Source organism: Anser anser (assembly GCF_964211835.1).
Source record: "Anser anser genome assembly, contig: HAP1_SCAFFOLD_101, whole genome shotgun sequence".
Lineage (NCBI taxonomy): Eukaryota > Metazoa > Chordata > Aves > Anseriformes > Anatidae > Anser > Anser anser.
In genome coordinates this window covers 357,714-385,637 of record NW_028154042.1, presented here as the reverse complement: position 1 = coordinate 385,637, position 27,924 = coordinate 357,714, and the positions used below count along the sequence as shown (strand labels likewise).

Sequence of the window (27,924 nt, the reverse complement as noted above, 5' to 3'; positions counted from 1 at the left end):
AGGACTAAATGCAGTCCCAAGATAAGCAGTAACATGCTTTCTGTTTTGAACGATTCATATAGTTCTTGGAGAGAGTTATTTGCCCCCAAGAGTTCTTGGAAATAGCAAATAAAAACTGCTGACAACTCTGATTAGCTAGAGCTGAATCGAAAAGGAAAGTCAAATCAGGTTTGGTAGGAATGTATTTAAATGAAAGTGACTTTTATCGATAAATCAAAAGGAATTTGAAGAAAATGAAAACGCGGGTTTGCTGGCTCTGTTCTGACAGTCCATTTGTGCAACGGAAAAAGGGCAGTACAAGTACCTCACTTACGGGAAACCTTGAAACCTTGTGGTGCAAAGCTGGGAACCCTCTTTGGTCGGCTATTTTTGTTTTTTACAATATTACTGCATTATGGTAAAAAGAGGAACCAAAATACTAGGCTTTTAAAGGAGAGAGTAGCTTGCTTCTTGCTGCTTGCTGTGAATGACAGCAAGGTACTAGAGAGTCCAGCGAAGGGCCACCAAGAAGATCAAGGGACTGGGAGCACCTCTCCTCTGAGGAGAGGCAGGGACTGCTGGGCCTGTTTAGCATGGAGGAGAGGAGGTTTGGGGGGATCTTATTGGTGTATATAAATACCTGAATGGATGGTGCAAAGAGCATAGAGAGCCATTGTGTTTTCAGCGGTGCCCAGTGCCAGGTCAAGAGGCAACAGGCACAAACTGAAACGTGAGGCTCTGTCTGAGCATCAGGAAATGCTTTTGCACTGTGCGGGTGATGGAGCCCTGGCACAGGTTGCCCGGAGAGGCTGTGGAGTCTCCCTCTTTGGAGGTCTTCAAGAGCTGACTTGACATGGTCCTGGGCAGCCTGCTCGGGGTGGCCCTGCTTGAGCGGGGGGGTAGACCAGGCGATCTCTAGAGGTCACTTCCAACCTTAACCATTCTGTGGTTCTGTGAGTCTCACTTGTGTTTTTACACGCTGCGTGGTCTGCTTCCTGTCTTCACATCGTGTGATAAGCACAGTGTGGTTATTTGAGGGGTTTAACCTGGGAAGAAAAAAAGTCACACCAAAGGAAGTTTTTGACTGATATTTGAAGTTGGGTGGTGCAAATAAACAGTTTACTTTTTCAGTGTAATGTTTAGATCTGTTACAGTTTAAATCAGATCTTTATCTTTTAAGACAAAGATTTGCAGCCAACTTTAATCTTGGGGGAAGGGAGGAAGCAAGAGAGAAGTAAAACTAGTTCCTGGTTATGATTGTATACACTGATTTTAAGATGGTACACTTAGACCATCGTGAAACTCTGAGGTCTGTGTTGTTACTGAAAATGCTTTCTGTACCACAAGCCTTTTCTTGAGTTCTGTTTCCCTGATTACTGCTTCGGAGGCCTTAGCAGTCCTAGCATCATCCGTCTTGACCTTTTACAAGTACGGAGCTCTTTTATTGCTCGTGCAACAAGCACGTGCAAGATGCACTGAGGCCCAAGGTAAACTTCATTAAACTCCGAACGTATTCTCTTCTTTATGGCTTGAACTCCCAGTGACTGCATGTTTCTCTGTCATCAGAATATATTGATTGTATCATCAGTGTAGCCTTGGGACGTAAAAAACATGCCTCCTTAGCTGAGAATTGACCATTGTAACACTTAAAATGCTAATTTTTCAGGCACAAAAGAGAGCGAAAGCTAGACAAGAAACTGTGCGGTCCCACGCTACCTTGAGTACCTCAGCGTGGTGCATCTTGGAGGCAGTGGAGAAGCTGTCAAGCCCTTTGTTGGTAAATAGCACTTCTTTTAATCTGTTTTTGCTTCATGTGTTTATAAAACTTAGTAAATGTGCCATCAAAGGATAAAGATAAAACTATTCTTCCTTACGTTGTGGCCGGTTTAATTTATTGCGCTGTTTTTTCAACAGGATGCGAAAAGAATGACATCTCTTTTGCCGCTGTGTTGTGTAAGTTGACCATGAACCCCCACATTTTTGTTGCAGGGAACCCTCTCTCTCAGGAGAAAAAAATTGCCCTCTAATATTTATGCTTTGTTTTTTCCCTCAGCCTCCGGACATAGATAAACCGGATATTACTGACTTCCAGTCCAAACGAAGAAAGGTAAGAACCAATAATGTCTTAAGCTGAGGTAGATAACTTTTTCAATGCTTTATCACTATTAGAAAAATTTTCTCAAACCTCAGTGACAACATAGACATCAAATCAAGTTAATATTGGCATGTATCCACAATAGATGATGGGCTGTGAAGATTACTCAGGTTAAGAATTATGTTATCTTTGTAAGTTGAGAGCAACAACTCTAGAACACACCAAGTCGTTTTATCTTGTCCCCCAACTTGGGGTGAAGCTGCATATTAAAATTCCTCTTGAGGCAAGTTTTCTCTTGAAGAAATGATCACAAATAGAAAAATACTGCTTGAGTGGTCATATAGACTTTGTACAGACTTCCGTGTTCATTCGGGCACAGAAAACTAATTTTTCTGCTTTTTATCACCATTCAAAGTAAAGAGGAGGAAAATTGTTAATTTCCGACGCTATAAATCTTACGCTCCTAAATTCCTATTTGGAGGTAGCACAGAACTGGTGATAACGCTGTGGTAAAGCATGATTTCCTTTCATTTTCTTTAAAAAATGAAAACTAGTCATCTTTTTTTGATGACTTTAGTTAGGGGTATTCTTGGGCTTATTAAATTGCAAAACCCTTAAATGACCACTTGAAGATCAGGTGACTGAAGGAAATAACAAGATGTGCAAACTTTTCATCTTCTGTTCTAATGAGAAAAGGGACAGTGTCTCAAGAAGTTTCTGTGCTAATTCCTTGACTGGATGGATGTATAATTAAGTTTACAATCACTTCAGAGTTTACAAACATCTCAGATTTCCTGGACCATCTTTTCACCATCTGCCAAATTACAAGGGCATGGAGAAGTGAAGTATATCATAAATATTATCCAAATAACTAAAACCAAATCTGGTGTGAATTCTCAGTTATATTATAGCAATACACCTGTGATAAGGCATTAAGAAAGATCTGCCAGATTTGCAACAGAGAGCCTGAAATTGTCAGCCACTAAATGAATGTTGCACGCAGCTGTCAGTGGGTGAAAGGAGATAGATTGTCTATTCATAATACTAGAATTCATAATGGTGGCGGGAGAAGGGTAGCCCGTGATGAGAAGCAATTATTTGCTGAGGAGACGATCGTGTGTTTTCCTGCTAAAGTGAACATGCGGTTGACGGAACACTTGTGCACTCGGGCTAAACTTCTGCAGTGGGTAGCAGTGATGTGGTATTTTTCTTATTTCAAGGAACTGTACCAGGCAGAATAGCTCTTGGTGTATTGAATGCCTAACTGGGGGAATTAATATTTTTCTTTTTTACCTTTAAAACCAGCAATGAACCGTCGTTCACTCGAAGTAGATTTGTGAACTTACATAAAACATGTCTTATTCAAGGTTTCAAACTGAATGTAATATTTTTTAGAAAGATGTATTTTTGTATACTTTAGAGAGAGTGTGAATCCTATTACTAAGAGCTGGGAGATACTGTGAAATTAAAGCTGCGGTGTAAACGATTTCCTGTTGGTATTGATTTGAACAATAGCATGCTTCCTAAGACTGTATTTTCTGATCCTTAAGACCGCAGGCGGAGCCATCGGTAAATCTTGTAGCCTTTAGGGTTTGTTTTCTGTCTGACAGTTCAGTTAAGTCAGTTTTGCAGAACACGCAGTGGTCTGTGTTAAAAATTAACTCTGGTCTGTGAAAATGCTTTGAAAAGGGAAGTCAAACCCACTACTTGAAGTGCATCTAATGCACATGTAAAGCATTGGATCATATTTTAATGAATGAGATTATTGTAAGATTGACAAGTTGTTTTTTTTGAGTGTGTTCTATTGTTTGTGTAACTTTGAAGGGGGAAAATGTAGGGGATGTGAAGCCCAGAAGCCTGTATAATTAGTTGCTTAACACTTCAAATGTTAAATTAATGAATTAAGCTACTAAAAAAAAAAAAATCACAGTGTGGGCAGAGGAAAAGATAGGAGCATATTCTAGGAACATGGATTATTTTAATTATGGTAGCATGAATTATTTTGTCTATGAAGCTAACTGCCAAATTTTGAAACGGAATTCAGTCAGACTTTGGCTACTTATATATAGCTTTATGGATTTCGTTACTGGTTTTCTGGTGATTTCCCTCTACAAGTTGAACGGTCTTCAGAATTTTCAAATTGTATTCACTGAGTGCCAAGACCGATGGGGGGAGGTTTATAGTTCTGTAATTTGTTTTCATCAATAAATATTGGAATTAATTTGGGTGGACATAAGGATAAATTGATTGCTGTTTCCCTTTCAAAGCTGGAATCCCAGAATGCATTCCAGCCTCCACCTGTTAAGAGACTTGTGACACCAACAGTAAACCGTCAGCCGATGCGTTATACGCGGTATTCTGAACCATCACCGACTTCAACTACTCAGTCCAGCAAAATTTGCCAGAGAGGAGACACAAAGTTCCAAGTGAGTACATTTTTGAGTCCTTATGTGCCTGTTTTTTTTTTCCAGTCTTGGAATGTTTCTCAAACCAATTGTTATCCTATCTTTGCAAAAAGTACTGATAGTATGTTTGAGGCGAGCTTTAAGGCAGTGGGAACCATTGTGAAATAGATTGAGCTTTTATGGATTTAATTCTGTTTTTGGAACACTCAGTGTCTTGTGGTTGTTTTCACGATGTCATGATGTGCTATTGAGTCATCCTGTTCTCAGTGAAAGAATATTAAAAGACAGAAATGTTTTCCTTTTATATTCTCATGTACACAAAGCTGTCACTGATGAAACATGCTCGTGTTCTGTGTAAACTATTCCAGGTGAGCTATGTGCTCCAAGTGAGAGTTCTGACAATGTGCTGAGTTATCGGTTTTGATTGCTTTGGAGTAGATGGAGTCTGATAAATTTTCCATAAAATTAAATGGGCATCTCTTTCTGCGAAAACATCTGTGTTTCCAGTATCAGTCTGAGTGTACAAATGACCACTTGTTAAGTGTATGGGCTTCTTAGGCTGGAAATCAAAGTGGACAGTAATACTGGTTGCTTATTGCTTTTAACTCTTTCAATCTCTGTATTGTTTAGCCAGCACAATCTCCATTTGGTAAAGTTCTAAAATGAATGTAGCAGCAACTGCTTAGTTTTTAGGGGGGTAGAGGTTTTTTTTTTCTTGTTTGTTGATAAATGACAGAAAACAGAAAAGTATGTCCCTTTTACGGGGTTGGCAAACACAAGTTTTGATGAAAACTCTCCCCCACACACACAATTTTTGTCATTTTGTTTAAAGTAATTACTTTCTTTGTTAGAGGATTTGACAAATTTGATTTAGTGTTCTATCAGTTTGTCCTCAATGCTGAGTGAAGCAGTGATGCTTACTTTAGCCCCAAAATTTAACTGAACTGTACCCACAATGCTGAATTAGGGAACAACGTTAAGTAGGTGAGGTGTATTCAGTGCTATAAAATTAAATATAAATAAATAAAAACCACAAAAAACCACATGAAGTGGTTGTTGGTACTTTGTGTATTCTGAACATATTCAGCTAAGTCTTGAACTAAACTTAACTTGCAGGGGATGAGAGAGAAGACTTTGCCTGCAGAACAGCGAGCAGAACCATCTGAAAGGTATGACATCTATTAATTTAAAACTTACTTGAAGGAAGAAAGACATCTCCTTTTTCAGTACGGTCTGCACCTGAAAGGTGGTGACAGTTCTCAGTAAAAGGAATGGGAAATCCAATGAAAATTTTGTATTTTGAGGGAGCTGCAAAGTCTGGATTGTGTTTGAAGATCAATAGAACTTTGAGAAAATTGTTGTTTTTATGAAAGGAAGGAAGATGAGCAAGAATAAAAGTACTGATACACCACTTTTTATCCCAAGTTTATCTTCTGAGTAGGATACGAAGATGGGAAACGAGGCACGTTATAATGCTGTATCCACAGAAAGGATCTTTGCTATTGGAGGCCTAATTTTTTCCTTCTACAGGAAATATGGCTCATTTTGTAGTTTAACTAAATCTGTAGCGTTACAAATTTTGCTTTGACAGATATTTCATGGTTTATAACTCAGTTTACTTATAACAAAATAATTTGTCCCTCCTAATGTTCCCTAGGGGAAAAGCTATTAGTTTTAGCTATTTAATTGCTTGCAGTTTGAAAGCTCTGTCCTAATGGGATGATTCTTTCTGAAGTATTCTTTAGAAGGTGAAGTAGGGGAAGTGAGTTACAGTTCAGGAGGATGTTTATTGATGTGTTTTTTTCTTTATTTTTTAAGCAAAAACATGGAGGAAGATTTATGATTTATTATTCTTTTTTTTAATACTCCTTTCATGATGAAGTTAATTGTCTGCTTTGAGTTCACATGAAGACCATGTGTTCTTTAGAATCATTTGAGGCCAAATGCTAACTCATCTCTAAAATAAAAAAAATCCAGCAGAATTAATTGAATTTCTTCTTGAGGAGACTGCTTTGTGTTATACTGCTTTCTTGGTTTAGGTCAAATGAGTTATCCTCCAGATAATATTGATGGCTTTTCCTTCTGGGCAAATGGTGTTTTGGGTAATAATGCTTGAGTTAAGAGACTTTGCACTCGGTTTTTAGGGGGTCGCTCTTTTCAAAGAACAGTAGCAGGGAATTTTGTTGACTCTATGCTCATCTGCCAAGCAATTCTTATGTGACCATGGGCATTCTTTGGCTTGCAGAAAGAACTCAACACTTTGTTTTGGCATCTAAAAGTTGGACTTCACAACAACCACCTTTTTAGGGGTGGAAGCGACTGGCTTTAAGGTTCTGGTACAGGTGCAATCAGGTGCTGGGTTTTAATTATGTTTTTTTCAAACTGTTCTAAATTGTCTTTGCTAGAACTCCTTTCTACTTCTCCATTTAGGAAGGAGATACAGCAAACTCATACTGCTTTTGATTTCGTTCACAAAGTTTATTGCAGTGCCCTACCTTTTGTTTGTAGAGTAGGTAGTGGTGGTAGTGTTTTTTGTGATGCTGGTCTCTGTTGGGTGCCATGTTCTGGAGCAGGAGCACCACACTGATCTGCTGGCAAGAGTCCCTTTGGACAGTTGAGTTGGAATACTCAGTAAATCTCTGGCCCACCAATGCTATATATCTATGCGTGTGTGTGTATATATATATATATTTTATATCCTGAGTCCAATTGTAGATTAGACTTGCTTGAAGGCTGACAACTGTCTTTGCCCCCTTGAAGCTCACAGGTGTTAACAGAAAGAGGAATATGGGCTGTTAGGGGCAAGCGATAGTTGTCTGAATGAAGATCTATTTTGATGTAAGACTTTTTTCAGAATTCTAATGGATTGACAGTTTGGATTAGAGAAAAGTCTGAGCATCTGCCTTAGGGATCTGTCTTCCTCTATGCAGTTACAGTGCTAAGCAGGCTGTTGTCAAGTATTTGACAAGTTTAGACCAGTTCTCCTCCTCAGTATTGTGGGAGTTTGACCTGGTGTCTTCCAGTGCGATCTAATGCACTTTTGTACTGACTGACTGATTGGCTGCAAGATAAGCTTTGATGTCACGGTTTTTCCAGGCATACTTCATTTTCTTGCCATAGTACTTTTGTTAGAGTTATTCCCTATTCCACTTCTGGTTTGGGTTATTTTTTCCCCATTTGCTCTTGGATTAGGATATCTTTCTGGTTATGTGCTAGGCTTTTTTAAGTACCAGAAAAATGCCTTTGTATGCCTTACAAAAGGGATCTGTATTCATGTCTGAAAAGACTTCTGGAATGTTGGCATACCCAAACACCTCTGCTGTTCCTGCTGATGGCCACACGAAAGCCAGAGCTGCTTCTGAAGCTTAGGCCATATTACCTTGCCACACAAGTCTAAGGCGTCCCTATTCTATCAGAGCTGTTGGCAGTGTTTCCCATGTGTATGTGTGCATATGTGCACTCTTTCTGTATTTTTGTGAGCTGTTCTTTTATATCCCTGCAAAAGATACACGTGCATCGCAGAATCAGAGAACCAGTCCTATTTAAAGGAAGCACTGGAAAATAACAATCTAAATCAGCTCTTCTATTTCAGGTCTTCTGGCTTAGTCATTGTTCCCATGTGAACGGTGCACTTATGTATGTCCTTTTCATTGCTGCTGTTAATAAAGTTTTTCCTATTTAGAACATCAAGTATTTACCAGCGTTTAGCAACTTGTGAGACAGCTTTAGTTTTTTTCTGATCAGCAGGTTTCAATTCTAGGACTAATAACAGCTCTAATATCTTGAAAAAAAAATTTGGCTGGTAATTTTTTTTTCTCTTGTTTCCCCCAACTTCTGTACTGTCGTGTGCTAGCAATGTGACCAGCTACAAATTCAGTACTGCTGCGTCCAGTGGTCTGTCTTCAGGAGTGAGTAGCGGAGGCGGCAAAATGAGAAGGGAAAGAGGAATACACTATTTATCAAGAGCTGTACAAGAACAGGTAAGTGACTCTTAAATTAATTGCTGTCACTGAGCTTACTGAAGTAACTAGCTAAGTGTGTCAGTTTTATTGCATCATAGTAAATTATAACAATACCGCTTTATTTTTGCATTGTTTTTGTTTTCTTGTGGGTTTCAGAGCAGGCTCCAATTGATTTCCTGTCTTTGAATACCTGAACTTTGCTTATGTAATTTTGAAATTTTTAATTCTCTTACCTTGGAGATTCTTCAAACTATAACATTTCTCGTTAGCAATTGAATGAATGAGTCCTAAGAAGAGAAGTTTTGGTGAAGGTGTGTATAGTTTTTCTACAGGAATGATACTTGAAACGAGTGCCAAGTATAAAAAGAAAAAAAAAGCTTAATTTTTGGTTTCATATTTAAGTCGTACAGAAAGATACAGGCCAAGAGTGTGAAAAAGAGTAGTAGAAGAGAGCATTCTGCATGTCTGCTAACGATGACTCAGTTTTTGATACTCACCAAACTCATTGTGAGAGAGTTTTTTTCTCATTTTAATAGGAAAAATCTATTCCATAAAACTATGACCATGAATATTCAGATTATTTTTTCTTTTATTGGATGTTATATAAGCTGCCTGTAAGTTAATTTAAGTATTTACGTTAACATTAAGTATTTAATTAATATTAAGTTAATATTAAGTATTTAAGTTAATTTAAGTTTCAAATCATTAAATGGGACTTCTGGATGATGCAATATAAAGAAATCGTAAACACTGTTGTTTATTCCTGTAACGCAAATAAAATAATGGTCCAAATATCAAAAGTTCCATAAACTTTTCAAATCAAAACTGTGAAACAGATGTAAGCTACAGGATGCACTGAATATCAGTAGTACCAACTTACATCCCTTCCTAGTCATTTCTAAGTAGATCATGATAGTACTGTACAAATTTTGGTCAGATTTCCTATGCCATTTAAAACATAACTCATCCAATCTTAGTAATCGAATAAAGTAAGTGGCAGGGATGAAAATTGAAGTTGTTAAGAGGCTGTTTTCTGATTTTTATATTTGCATCCTGATACATGGTATAGACTGTATTTACCAGAACACAATCTTCAGTGCTGCTAGTCTGACTTTCTTTGGTGCTTTTTGTGTTTAGTTTGGTTTTTGAACCTACCTGCTTCTTTAAACATTACCTTTTTCCACGTTCACTGCTGTAATGACTTTAGAAACTTTGGCAGCTATCCTGCCTAATTTTGCAAGAGGAACACTTTCTCACTTGTCTTGAGAGTGTACTCTTAATTGAGGCCATGCGAGGGTAGTTAGAAAGGATGATGCTTCTCCAGAGCTTTGATGACTAAAGTATAGAAAAGAAAGAAAAAAAATGTGATCTGTGCGTCTCTGTTCTGCACAGGTTTTGAGTTAACTTTCAGTGTTCTTGCTGTACAGTTGTTGAATAGAGTATAATGTGGAAGCAGGCCTGCCATAAATTAAAATGACGTGGTAGACAGAGGTGGGGAGATCGGGATTTCTTCTGGAAACTTGCTTTCTCTTAATTTGTATGGATTTTTGTTCTATTTAATTTTGTTAATAAATTGGGTGCGATGGGGTGAGAAAGTAGTATGTCTTGTATAAGAAAAATTAAAATTTGCAACTTTAGGAAGTGGAGGAACCAGTGCTACCGAACATACCCCTACCCATCAGTGCTGCATCGCTGCCTCAGTTCAATTCTAGTTTCGTTGGTAGTAGCGCTGTCTCAGCGTCACCGAGCGCTGTTTCAACAGCAGCAATGAGCACGGCAACTCCAGCAGCTGCGACGGGCATGGCAAATCCATCAGAGGTGGAGGGCATGACAGATCCATCAGAGGTGGAGGGCATGATAGATCCATCGGAGGTGGAGGACTTGACAGATCTATCAGAGGAGGAGGTGGAGGACATGATATATACAACGGCGACGTCGGGCATAACGTGTTCAACAGTGCCCTCAGGCTTGACATATCCAATAATGGCGGCGGGCATGCCATATCTACTGATGACAAAGGACATATCAAGGTCAACAGCGGCAACGACAAGCGTGGCAAATTCAACGGAGGCGGCAGGCATGGCAGATGCAGCAGCGACGGCGGCGGGCAAGGTAAATCTTTATGCTATAAATAATGTTTACAATGAGTATACTGCTTTATTGCGAGTTGACTTTTTCTGTGGTGCTCATGAAACTAACAAATATTAGTTTCTACGCAGCTGAATGAATTGGGGTTGTATGCCAGTTTGGGGAAAAAGGCATAAATGTTTTGATTCTGCTTCTCTCAGTCTTAGAGCCTGCCAACTCCCATTTAACGTGATTGTATAACTGCTTCAAATGCTGTGGAAGTCTGCGGGGGAAGGGGGGTGTGGACTTTATGCCACGTTATTTATAGTGGTTTGGGCAGGGGTAGAGTTAATTTTCTTCGTAGTAGATGATGCTGTGTTGCAGATTTGTGAGCAAAACAGTGTTGGTAAGGCACTGGTGTTTTAGCTGTTGCTGAGCAGTGCTTACACAGTGAGAAGTCCTTTTCTGTTTCTCACGCTGCCCTGCCAGCGAGGAGGTCGGGGATGCACAAGAGGCTGGGAGGGCACTCAGCCAGGACAGCGGAGCCCAGAGGACCGAAGGGATATTCCACACCATTTAGCATCGTGCTCAGCAATAAATGCTGGGGGAAAGAAGGGGAAGGAGTGGGGAGTATGTACAGGGTTATGGCATTTGTCTTTCCAGGTAGCCATTACATGCGATGAGTCATTAATGCTACCTCAAATTTAACAACTTTACTTCTTTATTTCCAGTTCTTTTCCCTGTTCCATTTGGAGGGAGTGAGCGAGTGGCTGTGTGGTGCTTAGTTGCCTGCAATGGTTAAACCACAACTTTATTTAAGTTATTAAATTAGAGGTAACGTGGTCATATAAGCCTCACATAGAATGAGCCTAGGGTGCAATAATTGGCATATTATTGCAATAAAATAAACATTAATCTGTTCCAGAGTACTTGAAATATTTTTTGTACGGTTTGAAGTAGACAGCTGCTTTAACATGTTGAGGTGTTTGCTGAAGTTCTTGGAGTATCATTGGGCTGAGTTTGCCGTTCTTCAGCTTCCTGGCTTGCTTTTCCGTGCATTTAGACCTAAGTAGCATCTCCAGCTTTTCCTCTCAGTTTCTGGAATTTGGTTTTGAAGATATTGTCCTATACCCACTTGGAAACTTCCCTGTGTTTTATTATTACTTTTATCTGCAAAATAACTCAAACATCAGGTTTTTCGACGTCACTGCGGGACTTCTGTCGGGTAGTGAATTCAGGTAGTTGTTGCTCTTAAATATAAACCTTTAATTCTTTTGAAAATACAGATACAACCAACAAGTACTGTTAGCAGTCCTGAGTTTGCGTTTTCATCTCCAGTTGTGAAATCTACTGAGGCAGAAGTGCTACCTACGTCTTCTGTAAGTAAAATAATAAAGGAGCTTGACTTTTTTTTCTTAGGCATTTAGTAGGCTGTTGCAGAACACTAAAGCAGAATCTGCCTTGATGGAGAAAAGTATGTAGGCTTCTGGCTTATAATTTGTCATTCAGCATGCGTGCTACAAATGTGAAGAGCAGCTTTCAGATTTGGTTTTGTGTGTGCATTCGATTGGAGTTCCTGTGGCTTGAGAATCTGAAAAACCTCTCTTGTTCATAGCAGATTGGGTTTACATTTAGTGTTCCCGTTGTAAAATCGGCAGAACTTTCTGGACCCAGTGGTACTCCAGTGACGCCCTTTCTTACCCTAGGTAACTGAAACTTTAGCACTTCAGATCTGAAGTGCTGATTTTCCTTTTTTTCTTTATTAAATCTTCAATCTGTCCTGTCTGCGCATGCTAGCAATTCCAGGCAGTGTTGGACTTCTGCAGTATTTTTCCAGTGACAGATCTGCTTTTATATTTTTGTTTTGTTTTGTTGCTTTTTGTTTTGCTTGTAATCATAAAGCATTGCAAAGTAAGTAGAATTTGTGAAGATTCTTATGTGAGAAGCATGAAAGCTGGAAATTCTTGTTTCTAACAAAAGTGAGTATAATCTGCTCTAACTAGGTCACATTGTGAAAGCTGTTTTTGTTTTCTTTTGTTTCAAAAGACACCACCACCTCAACCAACATCAACACACAGAAAGAGGAGGTCAAAGATTTTGCTGGTGGTCCCTTCACCACTGCCCACGTCTTAAAGGAAGGAAGCGTCTTAGACGTTCTAAAAAATCCTGGTGAGATAATGAACTCCTTTTAAAAAGATGCTGCAAAAAATACGCTAGCATTTTTTATTAAAAAAAAACCAACACACGACTTATGGTTAATAGAGTATCTGCTATAAATATGAATGTAGGAGAGCATTACATTAAGCGCTGCGTTTGTTAGGGTGCATCTGCCCCCTTCTATTCTAAGTGGTGTTTGTTGCTGGAAGTAAAACTGCAAGATGAAAAGCAGATGGGTTGCATCTCCTTTACGTGTTAGGATGTAATTGTAAATGAGGTACTAAGAGAATTAGCCAGATAATCGGTGTTTCATTTTAAGTAAATACAATTTGTGGAATTGAAAAGGAAATGTTTGTAAAGCTCAACACTCCTGTCCCACCTTCAGCCCAGGTGAAGAAAGAATAGGAAAGAGCTTCAGTTCCAAATACATGGCGAAAGCTGCGAATCTTTGGGCCTTAGCTTACAATGGCTCCTGTGGATTAAAATTTAAACTGCAAACAGAAGTGGAGTGTTTTACGTTAAAAACCCTTTTCTGAATTTTGTTTTTAAGCAATTGCAATTGTTTTCAACAGTTTCATAAAGTGTGTTTTTCACATTGTTCAAAGACTTCATTTTTGACTAAAAAAAAACCAGCAAACAAACCACAAAACAACTATGTTCAAGGTAGATTTACAAGCAACTTGAGCTGCTGTTTAAGATGCATTTCCTTTAGTCTTTCTGTATTAGTAGCTTGTCTTTTCTGTTAAAATTGCCACCTTTTAAATAAGGAGTTGTCCTGTGTCCGATGCATTTTGAAAAAGATTATAGAAAATTAGACAGTTGTTCAATTGTCTTGAGTTTTTATTATTTAATTAATATTCAGCATCTGTGGGAAAATACCGCATGGATTGCTGCTCCGAGTACAAACTTCTGTACAGTTACTGGAGTAGATTTGAGTCATCTGCTACGGAAGGAGGAGCTTTAGAAATTTGATTCGATTGGGCATCGCGTCTTAATCAAATTGTATTATTTCCATTCCACGTTGGACTGTCAGATTTCAGTCAGCTACTGTCTGTTTGTACTTGTATCGACCAGTGAAAATGTTGATTTAAAGCTTGCTTGGAAACAAAGAGTTAAATGAAGCTTTAACGAAATGTTCTGTTGTGACCCAGTGCAGCAGATGAAATTTCATCCGTTTAGATAAGATTTCTGGGGACTTCCTGTTGCGCTCGGTCTGAATGTCTAGTTGTAACCATTGGCACCTGAGTTGAAATTTTTGCCCTCTAGTAAAGTCACTTAGTTACATGTAGTGAGGTGCTGCGCTAACAGGAAGACTTTTTTTTCTTGCTTCCTAGACTTTGGATTGTTGAAAACACGCTCTTCTACGTCTGCACAACCTACAACAAGCACAGTGGTTTATACTAGGCCTGCAATAACAACTTTTTCTGCAGGTAAAGAGACTTCTAAACAAGCATCGCACTGGCAATCTGATACATGTGACCCTTTTCTGCAAAACAAAGACATAAAGGACAAATGTGTAACTTGTCAAGCTACTAAAGCGTCAACAGTTGAGAGTATGAAACAGACAGTAAGTTCAAGTCAATGCGACACCTCAAAGCCAGCAGCGCCCCCAGCAGGGATGCTGGGCTTTGGAGACAAATTCAAAACAGTACCTGGAACGTGGGATTGTGATACATGTCTTGTCCAAAACAAACCGGAAGCTACAAAATGTATAGCATGTGAGACACCAAAACCTGGAACGGGAGTAATGCCTGCTCTGACATGACCAGTGGTCACAGACAGCTCGGTGACAGTGACATCCTCCTCGAGCAGCACTGACACAACAGCCACTCTGGGCTTTGGAGACAAATTTAAGAAGGCGAAAGGCTCTTGGGACTGTGGAATATGCCTTGTACCAAATAAGACGGAAGATAACAAATGTGTAGCCTGTCAGTCTGAGAAACCAGGTATGGTCCTTTTTTTCCTGTTGTTTCCATCCTAGCCTCTGTGAATCTTGTACAGAATAAAAGTACGTTGCATATATGGAATATTTTAAGCAACACGATTCCCAGGTACGGTTGATGGGTTAGCGGCTGTCTGCAGGATTGGTTTACAGGCACTTCAGAGGTCTCAGCCCAGGTTCCAGCCTGTCGCATAAATTGAACTGATTGTGAAATGTATTAGTACGGAGCTGGATCAATGCAGATACCCCCGGCTTTGCAGCTGGTGAGGGAAGATGGCTGAAGTGGGTGACTTAATTTAAAAACAACATAGTGATTTTTCACTGGCGAAAATGAGAACTCCATAGAAAGAGTTAAAAATGACTGCGTTTTTCTCTTTCAAAAAATAAGTAAAAAAAATTACAGAATGTGTCCAAAATGCCTCTACTCACCGTTTGTATGTAATTGAGGGGAGATGTGAAGCCAGATTTCAAGACAGTGTAGTCTTAACTAGTCTTAAGCTAAAGCAGAGAGATGCCTATGAAGGTCAGTGGTAGGCTTCAAGAAAGCGAGTGACCCGCTGGGTAACTTCTTCAGGGCAGTACTGGGTTGTTTCCCATTGTGTGTGACCGTAATTGATTTTGAGCGTGGTTGTATTGTTTTTAAAATACGATTCTAATTCTAACTTTGACTCTAAATGTCATTTAACATGCCATTACATCGAAAAACACCTGTGCAAATATATCCTGGAAGAAACAAATTAAGATGGACTAGACCGGGCTTTTGTATTCATCCTGTGCGGTAAGACTGAAATTTCATGAGGTAAGATAATGGATTTCAGACAGAGTTGATTCTCTTGGACTTCCAACCTCTGAGCGGTCAGTCGGCATCTTTGTCTGAGGCTCTTGCCATTGCAAGGAGGAATTTTGGAAATGAGGGGTTTACTGTGACCATGGTGCAGTGAATTGCACGGTTACGTTGCACTTGTCAGGAGGAAGAGCGATGCAAGTAATACTAGGATAAAAGTTTTCTGCGTGTGCTGTGGAAGGGAAGAGCCATTCTTGTCTTTCCGGTTTTGAATTTGAAGCGTTATCTTCTGCTTCTCTCTTAAAAGGCACCTTTTTTTTAAAAGGCACCTGTCAGGCCTCTTTATGGAGGTTACACTGTGGTCAACAGCAGCAGAAGCTTGTGTGCTGAACAGAGTTGTGTGTTGTTTGGAAGCTTTGAGTTCCACTCTGGTTTTTTTGTTTGTTTCTTTGTTTCTTTGTGGGTTTTTTGGTGGCTTTTATTTTCTTCAGGGGCGGGGGGGGGGGAGTTGCGGAGTAGTTTTGAACATTTCTGTGGGATTTGACAAATCAAATTTAAAAGTTAATGTTCATTTTATAGTTCATGTTCAAACAGGATGGTTAACTGTCTTGTTTGTCTCACAGAGGGTCCAACACCTGTGACCAGTAGCAGTGCATCTGCATTTTCTGCTCCTTCTGGAGAATTTCTGGATTTAGACAAATTCAAGAAGCCTGAAGGAAGCTGGGATTGGGAGACCTGCTTGGTTCAAAACAAAGCAGAGGCCACGAAGTGTGTAGCCTGTGAAAGTGCAAAGCCAAGCACCAAAGCAGAGCTCAAAGGTAATCCTTAATGATTAAAACGAGGATGCATATTCTGTGATTTATTTTTTGGTTTGCTCTGATTTTTTTTATTTTCTTACCTGTTAAGCACAATTATTTTTTCCTTTGAGGTGTGGCAAAATTATTCGTTTTTCCTGTAGGAATATTGCCTAGATAACATCTGTTTCCACACTTTTCCCCAAGAATAAGTTTATCCTTTTTAGAGAAAAGCTTTCATTAATGACGTGCTTGTTCTTTACATGCCCTACACGTTGTTCATTTGGAGTTCAGACTAAAAACATGATCTTTCAAAGAAGTTCGTATACTTTTTAAAGCCAGGTGGTGGGCAGAAAACACAATTGTGAAAAGTTTTATGTAGAGAGGAAGCATGGGGTTTTCTTGTTTGTTTTACTGTTTGGTGGGTTGTTTTTTAAACAGTTTTGACTGGAAAGATCAGGACTAGAATGTAGTTCAAACCTTCATGTACTTCAGGTAAACAGAATATCTTTTGTCTTCACTTGTGCGCTTATGTCCATCAAGTAAGACCTCTGAAACCATACTAGAAAAAATCTGCGGGATTTGATATGTTCATGTACTAGAGCTTTAGAAAAAGTTTAATTCCTATATGCAGCATGTCTTCTGTCCTGGTTATTGATACGTACGCAATTAGTAGCAATCCCTTTTTTGATCTCAACACTAGGTTTAGACAAAAAATTGCGACACCTTAAGGAACCTGTCCTGCATCTCATACAAGCACAGAAGTTGCAGTGTCTCAATGCTAGCAGTACAGTTGGTGGTAAAATCTTTAGTAGGGTGAAATAGAGGCCTCACACTTTTCAGAGAAAAAAAGAGATGAGAGAGAGTATCTTATTCCCACGTACTTGCAACTATGCTGCAGAGTGTACTGCTGTTACTCTAGTGCTACAAAGGTCCAAAAATCACTGAACAGTTATTAGCCAGTTTTGTATTCCTTTAATTTGTTGAAAGACTGCAGTAGAGGATTGAAGTTTTTATTGAGGATCACTGTGTGGAAAAATTCTGATTGTTAAATGTCATTTGTATGACTTAAGAACCGCGTTTTGGAGTACAGAATTCAGTATTAATTCCAGAAGGGGTAAGGGGAAGGACATTAGCTAGTAATCCCGAACAAAAGCAGTGTATAGAGCTATACTGATTTTAATCGCAGTATTCTTACAGTTGGTCTGTTACTGAACAGATATGTTTTGGGGAGATATGGTGGCCAGGGAGGCGTATGTGTTTGTGTGCTTCCTCTTCTAGTTAAGGTTCTGGGGTTTGGTTTAGTCAGGAAAATTCGATGAGGCACCTTGTGTAAAAGGAAATGTTAACCAGCATTTTTCAACACGGTGTAGTCCCTTAAAAGTGTCATAGATGAAAAGAGGCCATAACCGCTGGGGGAAAAAGTTAGTGGGAAACTGAGAGCAGGATCACATTCAGTAGTGAGAGAGCAGCAGCCTAGGGAAAGCTGATGAATGACTGTAACAGATAGTTCTATTTTAAGTGTAAAACAACACTCAGTACTTTATAATGGTGGTCTTACCAGAGGGTTCTTCTCCATGGCTCCTAAAAGCACGTCTTGAAGGCATTCGAGTGCAGTGAACTTAAGCTGTAAGAGTTGGGCTGGTAAGCTTGGCCTGATTTGAAGCTGTAGGCACGGGGCTATAATTTCTGAACAGGCTACAAAAGAAACTGTACCACTGTGCTTTTCAGTGCTCCGTTTAGCAAAGCCATCAAATTGTTGCAGGCAATTGATGTTGTTCTTCTAAGAGCACCTGAAAGATATTTTTGTTTGAAGAGTTCAGAGGTACCGGTTAATACTGGTTCAGATAATTACAGCCAGCTCTTGGTGTTTGTGACCAATAAAGTTTGTGGCTCCAAAAGGAGTGGGTTAGTGCTAACTGATTAACTGCTGTATATGCAGAAATATGGAATCTGATTACTTACGCAGAGAGCACTTAAAATGTATTGTTTTGCTGGCTCTCAGTGAGTTGCATCTTAATGCTACCAAGGAATAAGCTTTTTGCTCCTGGCCCAAGTTTTTTAATTTGGTGAAAGCCTTTTCTGTGCACGTGCACATGCCAGAGAGGTTGCTTAAGTAATAGAAGCTATAGTAGCTGCTATCTTCTGTTTTTTGTAGAAGACAGAAACTGAATTCGTTAGCTTTGTAACTGTTATGCATACCAGAATTGGTTTTCTCCCTTTTGAAAATAGTAGAGGGTATGCCTATGTCAGATTTGGTGAGCAAGGTGATCAGATGAGGGCACTGCAAGACTGCCAGAACGCACCAGGTCTGGGGGGAAAAGGAATCCGGCTGAGCATAGGAATTTCTAAAAGGTAACCAAGGAGTTGTGCATTGATACAGTTATTCTAAATAATCGGATTCTTGTAGCTCTGCCTTTGGAAAGTCTGTGGCCCTTGCTGTAGTGGCTGTACACAGGATGCAGTCTACAAAACCAGAAATGCAGAAGTCCTATGTTTTGACTCCCTGGATTCATCAACCTGCTTCAGGATGGCTGGGGGAATCCAACTGTTAAGTCTAGCCAGACAGCGCAACTTGGGCTTAGCTGCCATTGTAACCAGCCTTGTTTCTCAACAGTAGCAAAGCTGAATGCATTGGAAAATATTTTCAGGTTTGGGCCTGCATAAGGTAGAAGGGACAAGAAGTGGTTTTATATGCTAGGGAGTTCTTGTTCTTAGAGCTTTCCCTCTAGTTTGAGAGAAGCACATAACTAGTTTTACAGTGGGTTGACAGGAAAGAAGTGGGGGGGAAAAATGGGAACGCAGGGAGAAAGCCAAAGGCGTTATTACTAGAACAGGTTTAGAATGCTATTCTTTGCTTTTCATGAGCTTAGGGCAATGGGGAGTTTAAAGCTTAGCACTTCCTGAGAGGGTTTCTTACTCTACCGGCTCAGTTCTATTGCCTTATTTAAGGCAATTCAGGTCTCTGAACGGTTAAAGAATTGATACCAAATTTGATGAACTCTGATCCAGGATACTGACAAAACAGGACTTCATATAAACAATTTCAGTATGTTCATGAGGTTAGCTTGTGTGTTCTGTTAAATAGTAAAAAATGACACTTCTGTTTCTGTTTACCTAGCATAATTCTGCAAATGTTGCCTCCTTCTGCTTTAGAATGGAAATGCTCTTCTCCAAGAGAGCACTGTCCAAACTTCTTTGCCAAAATTTTTTGATTAAATTAATATTGTTTTATTTTGAAAACAAGAATAAGCCACAAACATGTTTTCTTGCTTCGGCTATCCAGAAGAACGTCAACAGTATTTTCAGATTTTCCTTCCCTACACAACTGTATGTAGGAAGAGTGCAGTTGGAAGCAGAAGACCTAAGATGATGTATCTTCTGTTTGTTTACTACAGTAACAAGACAATGGATTACCTCTTTATTAGAACTTGTGTAGCTTTGCAGTATTGAAACAAATGTAGGTATTAAAATACACATCAGTAATACGTTTCTGAATGGCTGAGTACCGTGCTCTCTTAGCACTGAAATACCCAGCCATTGGATTAGTTTGTCCCTCATGTTTGCTTAGTTTGGAAGCTATTTCAGAATGCCTTCAGCTTGTATTCTTCCCCAAAAGCATAGAACTCACTTCTCTGCATCCCCAATTCAAGTCAGAGAAACTGGGCACTGCAAACACAGGAGGTCTGCCTGTACAGAATCAGTGAAGACAAGTCTAAACAGCGGATTTTTTTGAATATGCAGCTGGGTTATCTGAATGTTCTTTATGCAGTGTACCTCAGTTTTAGTACAGATAGCACTTGTCTTGGTTCTTGTCATTAGTCTGAAGCTGCCCCTGAGAAAATCTTGAAAGGGAAAGTAGTGAAAGCTAATCAGCTGGCCCTTTCTTCTTAAGAACCAGCGTATTTTGTAATTCTCCCACTAATAATAAGGCGTCATGCTGGAGAATCGCGATTGTGTTGTTAAGCAAGACTGACTTCACCTGAGCGGTATAGTTGGCAGCTGTTGAATGTTTAATGGACTTTAAACAAACAAAAAAACTGAGCAGGTGGAGGTAGACATGGCAAACTGACAGGCGGTGTCAGATGCTTCTTTGAAATGGATAATCTGACTCCATTCACTTCTTTCTGGAAATAAGATCTAGTAATTAACCAAACAAAAGATAGAAGGGTTAAGACTGCATCTTTAAAGCAGCTGTGCTTGATAAATGTCTCTGGTCTTAAATCAATCTTTAGCAAAGCACAGAGACTTAGCAGCAGCTTGCTTATGCCAACGCTAAAAATACTTGATGTGTACAGGTAACCATGTCAAGGCTCTGGAGTTAATCCATGAGAACAATTCCTTCTGGTATTGGCAAAGGTGAGGATGCTTGCTTCTATAGAAATGAGGTTTTGAGCTGTGACTTAAGCTGTCACTGAGGTGACTGTTTAGGAAAGCTTCCTTTTAAGCTTTGAAGTATGTAAGCTGACAAATTGTTTAAGTTCAGAACTGGGTTTACAGTCTCTTGTTCTCTGACTGTATGCAACTTCTCATGTTTCAGACTGAAAGCAGAATTGCAGCGGTACCAGTCATACAACTATAATGATTATTGCCAAGATTACCAGAACTACCACTCGCAGAGGAGTTACGATGCTTACGCTGACTACAACTACAGCTCCTATGCTCCCTATGACAGCATGCAAGCTGTTGGAGACTGCTCTTTAGGAGATTCTTTAATGGCTCCAGCTGTTTTTGAGGTAAAGATAGTGCACGCTTGCTGTAAAGAAAATATTTCACAGATAATATGTTGTACAGATTTGTGTGAATCAGCAAAAAGAATCCGAAGTTGAAAACATGCTTTCTGCTTAGTGTGAAGTTAAAAGAGCAGATTCCATTCAGAGGTGTTTGTATTTAAGTGCTTAAATAGTAAATCCATAGAATTAGTGATTTATACACCATTATTTGTTCACGCATACCAAAGAATGGTTTTGACAGCATAATTGCGTACGCTTCTTCTGTTCCTGTTCTTCTGATTTGCTTTGCTTAAAGCAAATTAAACAGTTGTTGTAAGTGGTCTTATCGTGGTCAATGTATTAGTTGTGACCTCCGGAAGTCCCTTCCAACCTGTACTGCAATATTGGCTTTCTTCTAAAAATAAGTAGATAAAATGCCATCTATCCTTGTAGTTGTAGGAAGAAGGAATGGATTGAGACTGCAGCACTTTGAATCTGTGATGCTTTCTGAAATGAGTTATGATTAAACTTAGCCTTTTCTGTCTTTCAGGAATCTTCAGTTATGACTGCAATCGGTGATGACCTAATTACTGACGGTAATAAGGGTTCTATCATTGTCACTTGAGTTTAGCCATCCTTGTGCCTTTTAACAATACAAGCCAACCTCTACTGGATGAAGAACATCTTGAAAGTTCAGCTGAGGTCAAACCTCTGTGGGGTTGATCTGCAATCAGCTGGGGTTTTAAAGCTGATACAGCATACACTGACCGCATCAAGTAAAACGGGACACTGTCAATGCTTCGCAGCAGGTTTCTTGTAACGTGTATTGCCGTAGAAGTGAATTAAATGACTCTTGGGAGGGTTTCATGGCTGATTATCCTTAAACGTTATCTTTACTATCTTAAACATTGTCTTTGTCTTTATCTTGAAAGACAATTCTAGTCCCAGCCTTCTAATATACAAATTCCCAAAAGTTGGAGTTGTGAGGCTCAAAATTTTAGAGGACTAAATACCTCACTAAAATTAGTAGATCTAATAGCTTATTACACTTAGCTTAAAATACATTTTATTAGCCATTTCACGTGAAGTTTTTTTGCGTGCATGCCTCAGATTTGATACTTGGACTTACCAGGCTTTTATTTTCAGATCCACAGCTCTACTTGGATGTTGATGAAATGAACAGACAATTCACGGAGACAAGCGAAGAACTCTACGATTCACTCATGAATTGTCACTGGCAACCTCTGGATACGGTCACTTCTGAAATCCCCTCTGCTATTTAAGTGTCTTCTAGAGCATGACCGTTAGGACCAAAGTGCTAAAACTACATTTCTTCTACATTATTCTAGCTCATAAGTTTTAAAGCACAATGATAGGTTGGGTTTTTTTTGCTATGCTTTTGACAGTTTCTGTAATCTTTTTGTTCATCACTCCCTTCTTGGAGCATCATGAAGTCATGTAAATATTCGAGAAATGTAAAGAGGTAAATGGGGTCTAAAGATAGACTTGCCTGTGTAAATAAAAAATTTGTTTCTGCAAACCTGCCAGCAAGGGATTTTACTTGTACCTGTGTGCAGCACGTTCTCTTCCGGCTTATGGAATTTAACAAGGTAGTAAGGGTATTTCATCTGTCTTTATTTTTATATGGGCATTAGGACACAAGCAAAATCTAGCTTCCCCTTGTTTTCCTGGTTCCTTAGGTAAGCGACAAGCCAAGCCTTTCATGTGCTTGCTTAGACTGGAAGTATGTATGGGAGACACTCACAGGCCTTGCTATGGAAACACCTGTGCCCACTTTTTCCTGCAGGCTGCTGGCTCTAACTGTACTACTGATACATGCTAGGTCAGCTAAAATCGGCTTATAAATAGGGTATGTTAAGCATATGGAAGTGTAGACTTCAACTGCCATAGCTACAAACATCCCGTGGAATGAGGATGATGTCTGCTGGCACTCTCTGCATCAGCATTCAGTTTTCCCTTGCCCTTCTTACTGTTAGATTTCTCAGCTGACGCTTTACAGCGAAGAAATTGCTACAACATAATCCGTGTTCTTAAACCTAAAAAAAAAAAATCTTGGAGAAAACAACTTGCTGGTTTTCCCTCCTTGCTGGCAAGGAGAAAAATAGTCCACCAGGAACAACAAAAAAATCCTAGTAACAGCTCCTTAAGTTATACCCTCTGCTACCCTCTCTGATTGCTCTGGTCTTCCTTCATTCGTGGTAATGAAGTTTTTAAAGCTCTGGTAGAAGGATGACAGTACTCAAGTCAAAGGAGATGAGAGCAATGAGGAAAGCTTTGCTTTAAGCTAGAGCAGTCTTGCGAGTTGCTGCCTTTATGCTGTTCTTATCTTGAAGGGTACAGAGTCTTTTCCAGTCATAGGGACTCCATAACCCTATGAATATGGAGAAATAGTTGCTAATTAACAGTGTGTATAATAAGTAAGTGAGGCTGGAAACAAAAGAATATTCCTCCAAGAAAAAAAAGGAAGCAGAAATTACTGTACTTAATAGCTGGGGAAGCTGTTAAAGCTAGTTGACACAGTTCTGGTACTGCCGTGTGTGTTTTGGGGGCAACATAAACCATAATTGCTGTGATGGCAGGTAAGAATCCAATTCTTTTTTATGGCTTAGTGTAGTCAGTGAAAGCAGTGGTCCTAAGCTGCATGCTGTTCTTAAATGTAATGCAAATTCTCTTTTGTGACTCCTCAGTACTTCCAGGTTGCTTGTAGCTGATCACCAGCAACTGCTTCTGTTAGCTATTAGCTGTTGGGTTTTTGCTAGGAATACTTTCAGTCCTGAATTGAAATGATGACATCCTGAAACAGAAGAGGCTCTTGGAGTATTGTAGGAAGCACATTCTTCCTGGTTCTAGTGCAGGTGTACACGTAGGAGGAGACAGAAGGCAAAGAACCTCACATAGGTGGAGGGGGTGAGGTGGCATCACAGTTAGAGCTGTTGCAGTTAACTCTTCCCAAAGCATGAAAGCAACGTGGCTGGGAACAGGGATTTGTTGGGTTGCTTCTTTGTGTGAGCCAGGGAGTCTTTTGAGGGGCAGATTAATAAGAATATGACACAAGGTAGAGGTGGAATAGATGAAGCAAAGAATCTGGGTGGGAAAAGGGTTGCTTGTACGTGTCTATGGAATTGTTTCAGGGGACTGAGCTGGGGCAAATTCAAGATAATAGATGCAGCCTCCTTGACTTTGGATGGCAGTGCTGAAGCTTCAAAACCTTACAAGCTTTGATGCCACTTCAATTGTAGTGCATAGCTGTGGTACTTGAGCTCAGAAGTGCAAACTGCACAGGATTTTTTTATCTATTTTCTTCAACGTGAGCAGCAAAACATCTTCCAGGAATGTGCCTGGGTGCTACGCTGCTTTGACACGGCTTGCTTTGCATCACCAAACACAGTAGTTAGGTTGCATCGAGTACTTTGTGGAAACATTCATTGTGTTGTCACCCAGAAATGGGATGCTACAGATGTGTGTTGGCCCGGCAGTATCAGTGCTGGTTTTTGGCCTTTGAGAGGTTGGTCCATAACATGTGACCTGTGTAATGAGGGGCCCACATAGATTGGTGACTTCATTAAGTCTGATGCTGTGGTGGTGTGTGACCCAAGGCCCTGAACGTCAGAAAATCAGGCTGTGGCCACCTATTTTATGCAGACTTTGCCTATTAACAAGGTCTCTACACTGTACGTTAGAGACGTGCGCCTCCTTTTCCGGACTAGATAGCGAAAATACCAGTTTTGTAGTTCAGTGAATGAGATTGGTTGGGCTGTTTGTTCTCCAGAGCTGAAAAATGTTGGGAGTGTATTCTCTTGGAGTCCACAGAAATGAAAATGATGAGAGGAAGAGAACGTTGGTTGCAGCCCGCGTGCTGCTGTTATAAAGTAGTTCTCTGATGTCTTTTTCCCTCTGCTGAGACTTATCAGCCTATCGTCCTTTCCTGTTAGGAGCGCATACCTGGCTTGGGATGGTGTGCGCAGGGCAGATTCTTTACCGTAAGAGCACAGTGAATGCCAGACTTCTTCCTGTACTGCCGTGTTAACCGTGAGTCACAAATTCAGGAAGCAGTGATTGCATCGGAACTGCTAGAATGCTTTGCGGAGTCTTTTTACTGGGTAAACTTCACAGCTGCAGTTACAACTTCCAGCCTGTGTTAGCTGAACACATCGTACTGGTGCCCGCCATCAGTTTGACAAAGATGGGATTGCAGTAGGAACTTGCTTTTTTCCTTCTTTTTAATTAAAAAAGTCTTTGAAGCAACTTTTCCAACACCGCCATACTTCACTTCTTCCAGTTATTTTCTGTTTTACTTAGCTGAAATGTTTTTTTTTCTTCCAAGCTTGAGGAAGTTTTCTACAAGAATGTCCCGTAATGATTTCATAAACTCTTTTCGTTGTACCTAGCTGCAACAGAGAATGCTTTTATTCAAAAACCTGCTGGTTTTCTTTTCCAAGAAGTAGTGGGGTTTTTCCTATCTCTTCACTGATGGGAAAGGCTGTAGGACAGTAGCTTGAGGGGCTACTAATGCTGTCATCAGTGAGCCGGGAAAAGGCAGGAGTCCGAAACGGGTAAAAAGTACTTAAAAGGATACCAAAAGAGTAAATGGTACTTAAGCCGTGGATGTTTCTTTTTGCAGGGATGCTCTGGACCAACCGCTTCTTTCTAGCGCTACCTCAAAGTAACTTGCAGATAGAACTCACAGGGAAGGTTGATCAAATGGTGATGATCGCTGTCATTCTGCTGGACACGCAGATACTTGCCTTTCGTTTTGGCTCATTTTTAATACCAATTAACTTCAGTGCCTCGCGTTAATAGACACCGTTTGACTGCATCGGCAAATGTTTCTGAGTCGTGAGTGTCGTTAAAGGCCTGTCACCTGTTGTGGTTTAACCCGGCTGGCAGCTAAACACCACACAGCCGTTCGCTCACCCTCCCCCCTCCCTCTCTGGGATGGGGGAGAGAAACGGGAAAGTGAAGCCGGTGAGTTGAGATAAAGACAGTTTATTAAGACAGGAATATAATAATAACAATAATAGTAATAATAGTGATAATGGTAATAGTATTAATAATAATAATGTGTAAGAAAACAAGTGATGCACAATGCAATTGCTCACCACCCGCTGACCGATGCCCAGCCTATCCCCGAGCAGCCGGCCCCCCACCCCAGCCAGCCACCCCTATGTATTGTTTAGCATGACGCCAGATGGTATGGAATACCCCTTTGGCCAGTTTGGGTCAGCTGTCCTGGGTCTGTCCCCTCCCAGCTCCTGCTGCACCCCCAGCCTGCTCGCTGGCAGGACAGAGCGAGAAGCCGAAAAGTCCTTGGCCTGGTGTAAACACTGCTCTGCAACAATTAAAACATCAGCATGTTATCAGCGCTCTTCTCATCCTAATCCAAAACATAGCACCCTACCAGCTACTATGAGGGAAAATTAACTCTGTCCTAACTGGAACCAGGACAAACTGCTTCAGCACTTTTGATCTTTTACAAACTCAGCTAAATTATTTAAGTTCTACTTTGGGCACCGTGTTCCTTCATCAGCCAGGATTTTGTGGATAGAGTTGAGTCTTCTTATCACGCGAGGCCAATAAAACAACTGAGTAATTTAAACCTTTGTGGCTGCTCCCACCCCCAACACTTTCCCATTCCCATGACGACTTCTCATCCCCCAAATGACTTCTCACCCCCAGGTCTCACTCGGGGACCCACCACCCGCAGCCGCTCCCCATCAGGAGCAGCCATCCCCAAACCAATTGGCGACGCGGGCAGCGGCAGAGGGCTGCGTTCAGCCCCCACCCCCCCCACCCCCCCCCGCTGACCGATGCAGGAAATAAGTGCAGGCAGAGGCTTTGCAGGGTGGAACAGTTTGTAATTTATTCCCGGGGTAATTAATTGTGGCTGCCACCCCCAGCCCGTCCCCAGGTGAGGCCCGGCCGCCTGCTCAGGCGGGGGGCCCGGCCTGCCGGCCCATGCGGTCTCCGGCCCCCGGCTCCTCCTGCCTGACCCTATGCAGCCAGGACGTGTCCCCGACGTCGTCGTCCTGCTGGGACCTTGGCAGTCTGCGCCCCACCTGCCCCGCGTGCCAGGAGAAGCTCCTGACGAGCTCTCCTGCCATGGAGGGGCTGCGCTCCCTGCGCCGGGGCGAGACGCTGCGGGAGCGGTAGCTGGAGGGGCTCGTCTGGCGCTGCTGCTGCTGCTGCCGCTGCCCCAGCCGTGCGTTGCGCTGGAACCTCCTGCGTGGTCGTCGGGCCAGGCGCACGATGCCAATGATGTGCCCGCGGCACAGCGGGCAGGTGTCTCTTTCGGCAGCCCAGACGTGGACACACTCCAGGCAGAAGATGTGCCTGCAGGGGTCGATGCGAGCCGCGCTGGACATGCGCTCCAAACAGATGGGGCACGTCTCCTCCTCGGGGGCCTCCTCTGGCTGCCGCCGTGGCCGCCAGCTCATGATGCCTGTGGCCGCCGCAACGTGGAGCTGGTTTTCGTCTGGGGGAGGCTGCCCTGGTGCCAGGCACTTAGCAGCAGCCTGGGGTCTTCAGCACCCCCCGGGTCGCCGGCAGGACCTCGATGCCTTGCGTGTCGCTGTCTGGATCTCGACGCTTGGCGTGACACCAGCAGGACTACTGCAGATAGGAGCAGGAAGAAAACATTGCAGCAGCAAAGAGACATCAGCTTTCTAGGTTCAACCAATTGTCTAGAGTACTGTAGCGGTAACTGTTCTGTGTATGGATTGCAGACATTGCCGTTAGAATGGCAAATCTGCTTGTGGTAGGTTATACATGGCAAGACCGCGCTTAGGACAGATGAGGCAGATAGATGTCTATAGATTTGAGAACATTACCGAAGGACCTCGATGGCTCGGGTGCAACAGCAATGGCTTCGCGTGTGCCTCTCGGCACACCTCCGCCTCTCTCTTTCCTTCCAGCCTTAGGACCTCGAGCTTTCGATACCGCCAGCTGGACTGGCCGCAGGCGCGCCGCTCAGGGCATTTATAGCCAGCCACCTCTTGTGAGGCAATAG

General features: G+C 41.2%; 1 protein-coding gene across 1 annotated transcript; it reads left to right on the top strand.

The window, feature by feature from the left end:
- Positions 1-1,260: 1,260 nt before the first annotated feature.
- LOC310890923 (nuclear pore complex protein Nup153-like) lies at positions 1,261-27,924 on the top strand (the record flags this gene model as incomplete). The annotated part of the gene is made up of 7 exons (XM_083853242.1): positions 1,261-1,756; positions 1,894-1,932; positions 2,033-2,086; positions 4,342-4,500; positions 5,596-5,648; positions 8,333-8,391; positions 27,830-27,924. Exons 1-7 carry the CDS (start codon positions 1,631-1,633, stop codon positions 27,922-27,924), a joined length of 585 nt encoding a protein of 194 aa, XP_083709368.1. The 5' UTR covers positions 1,261-1,630.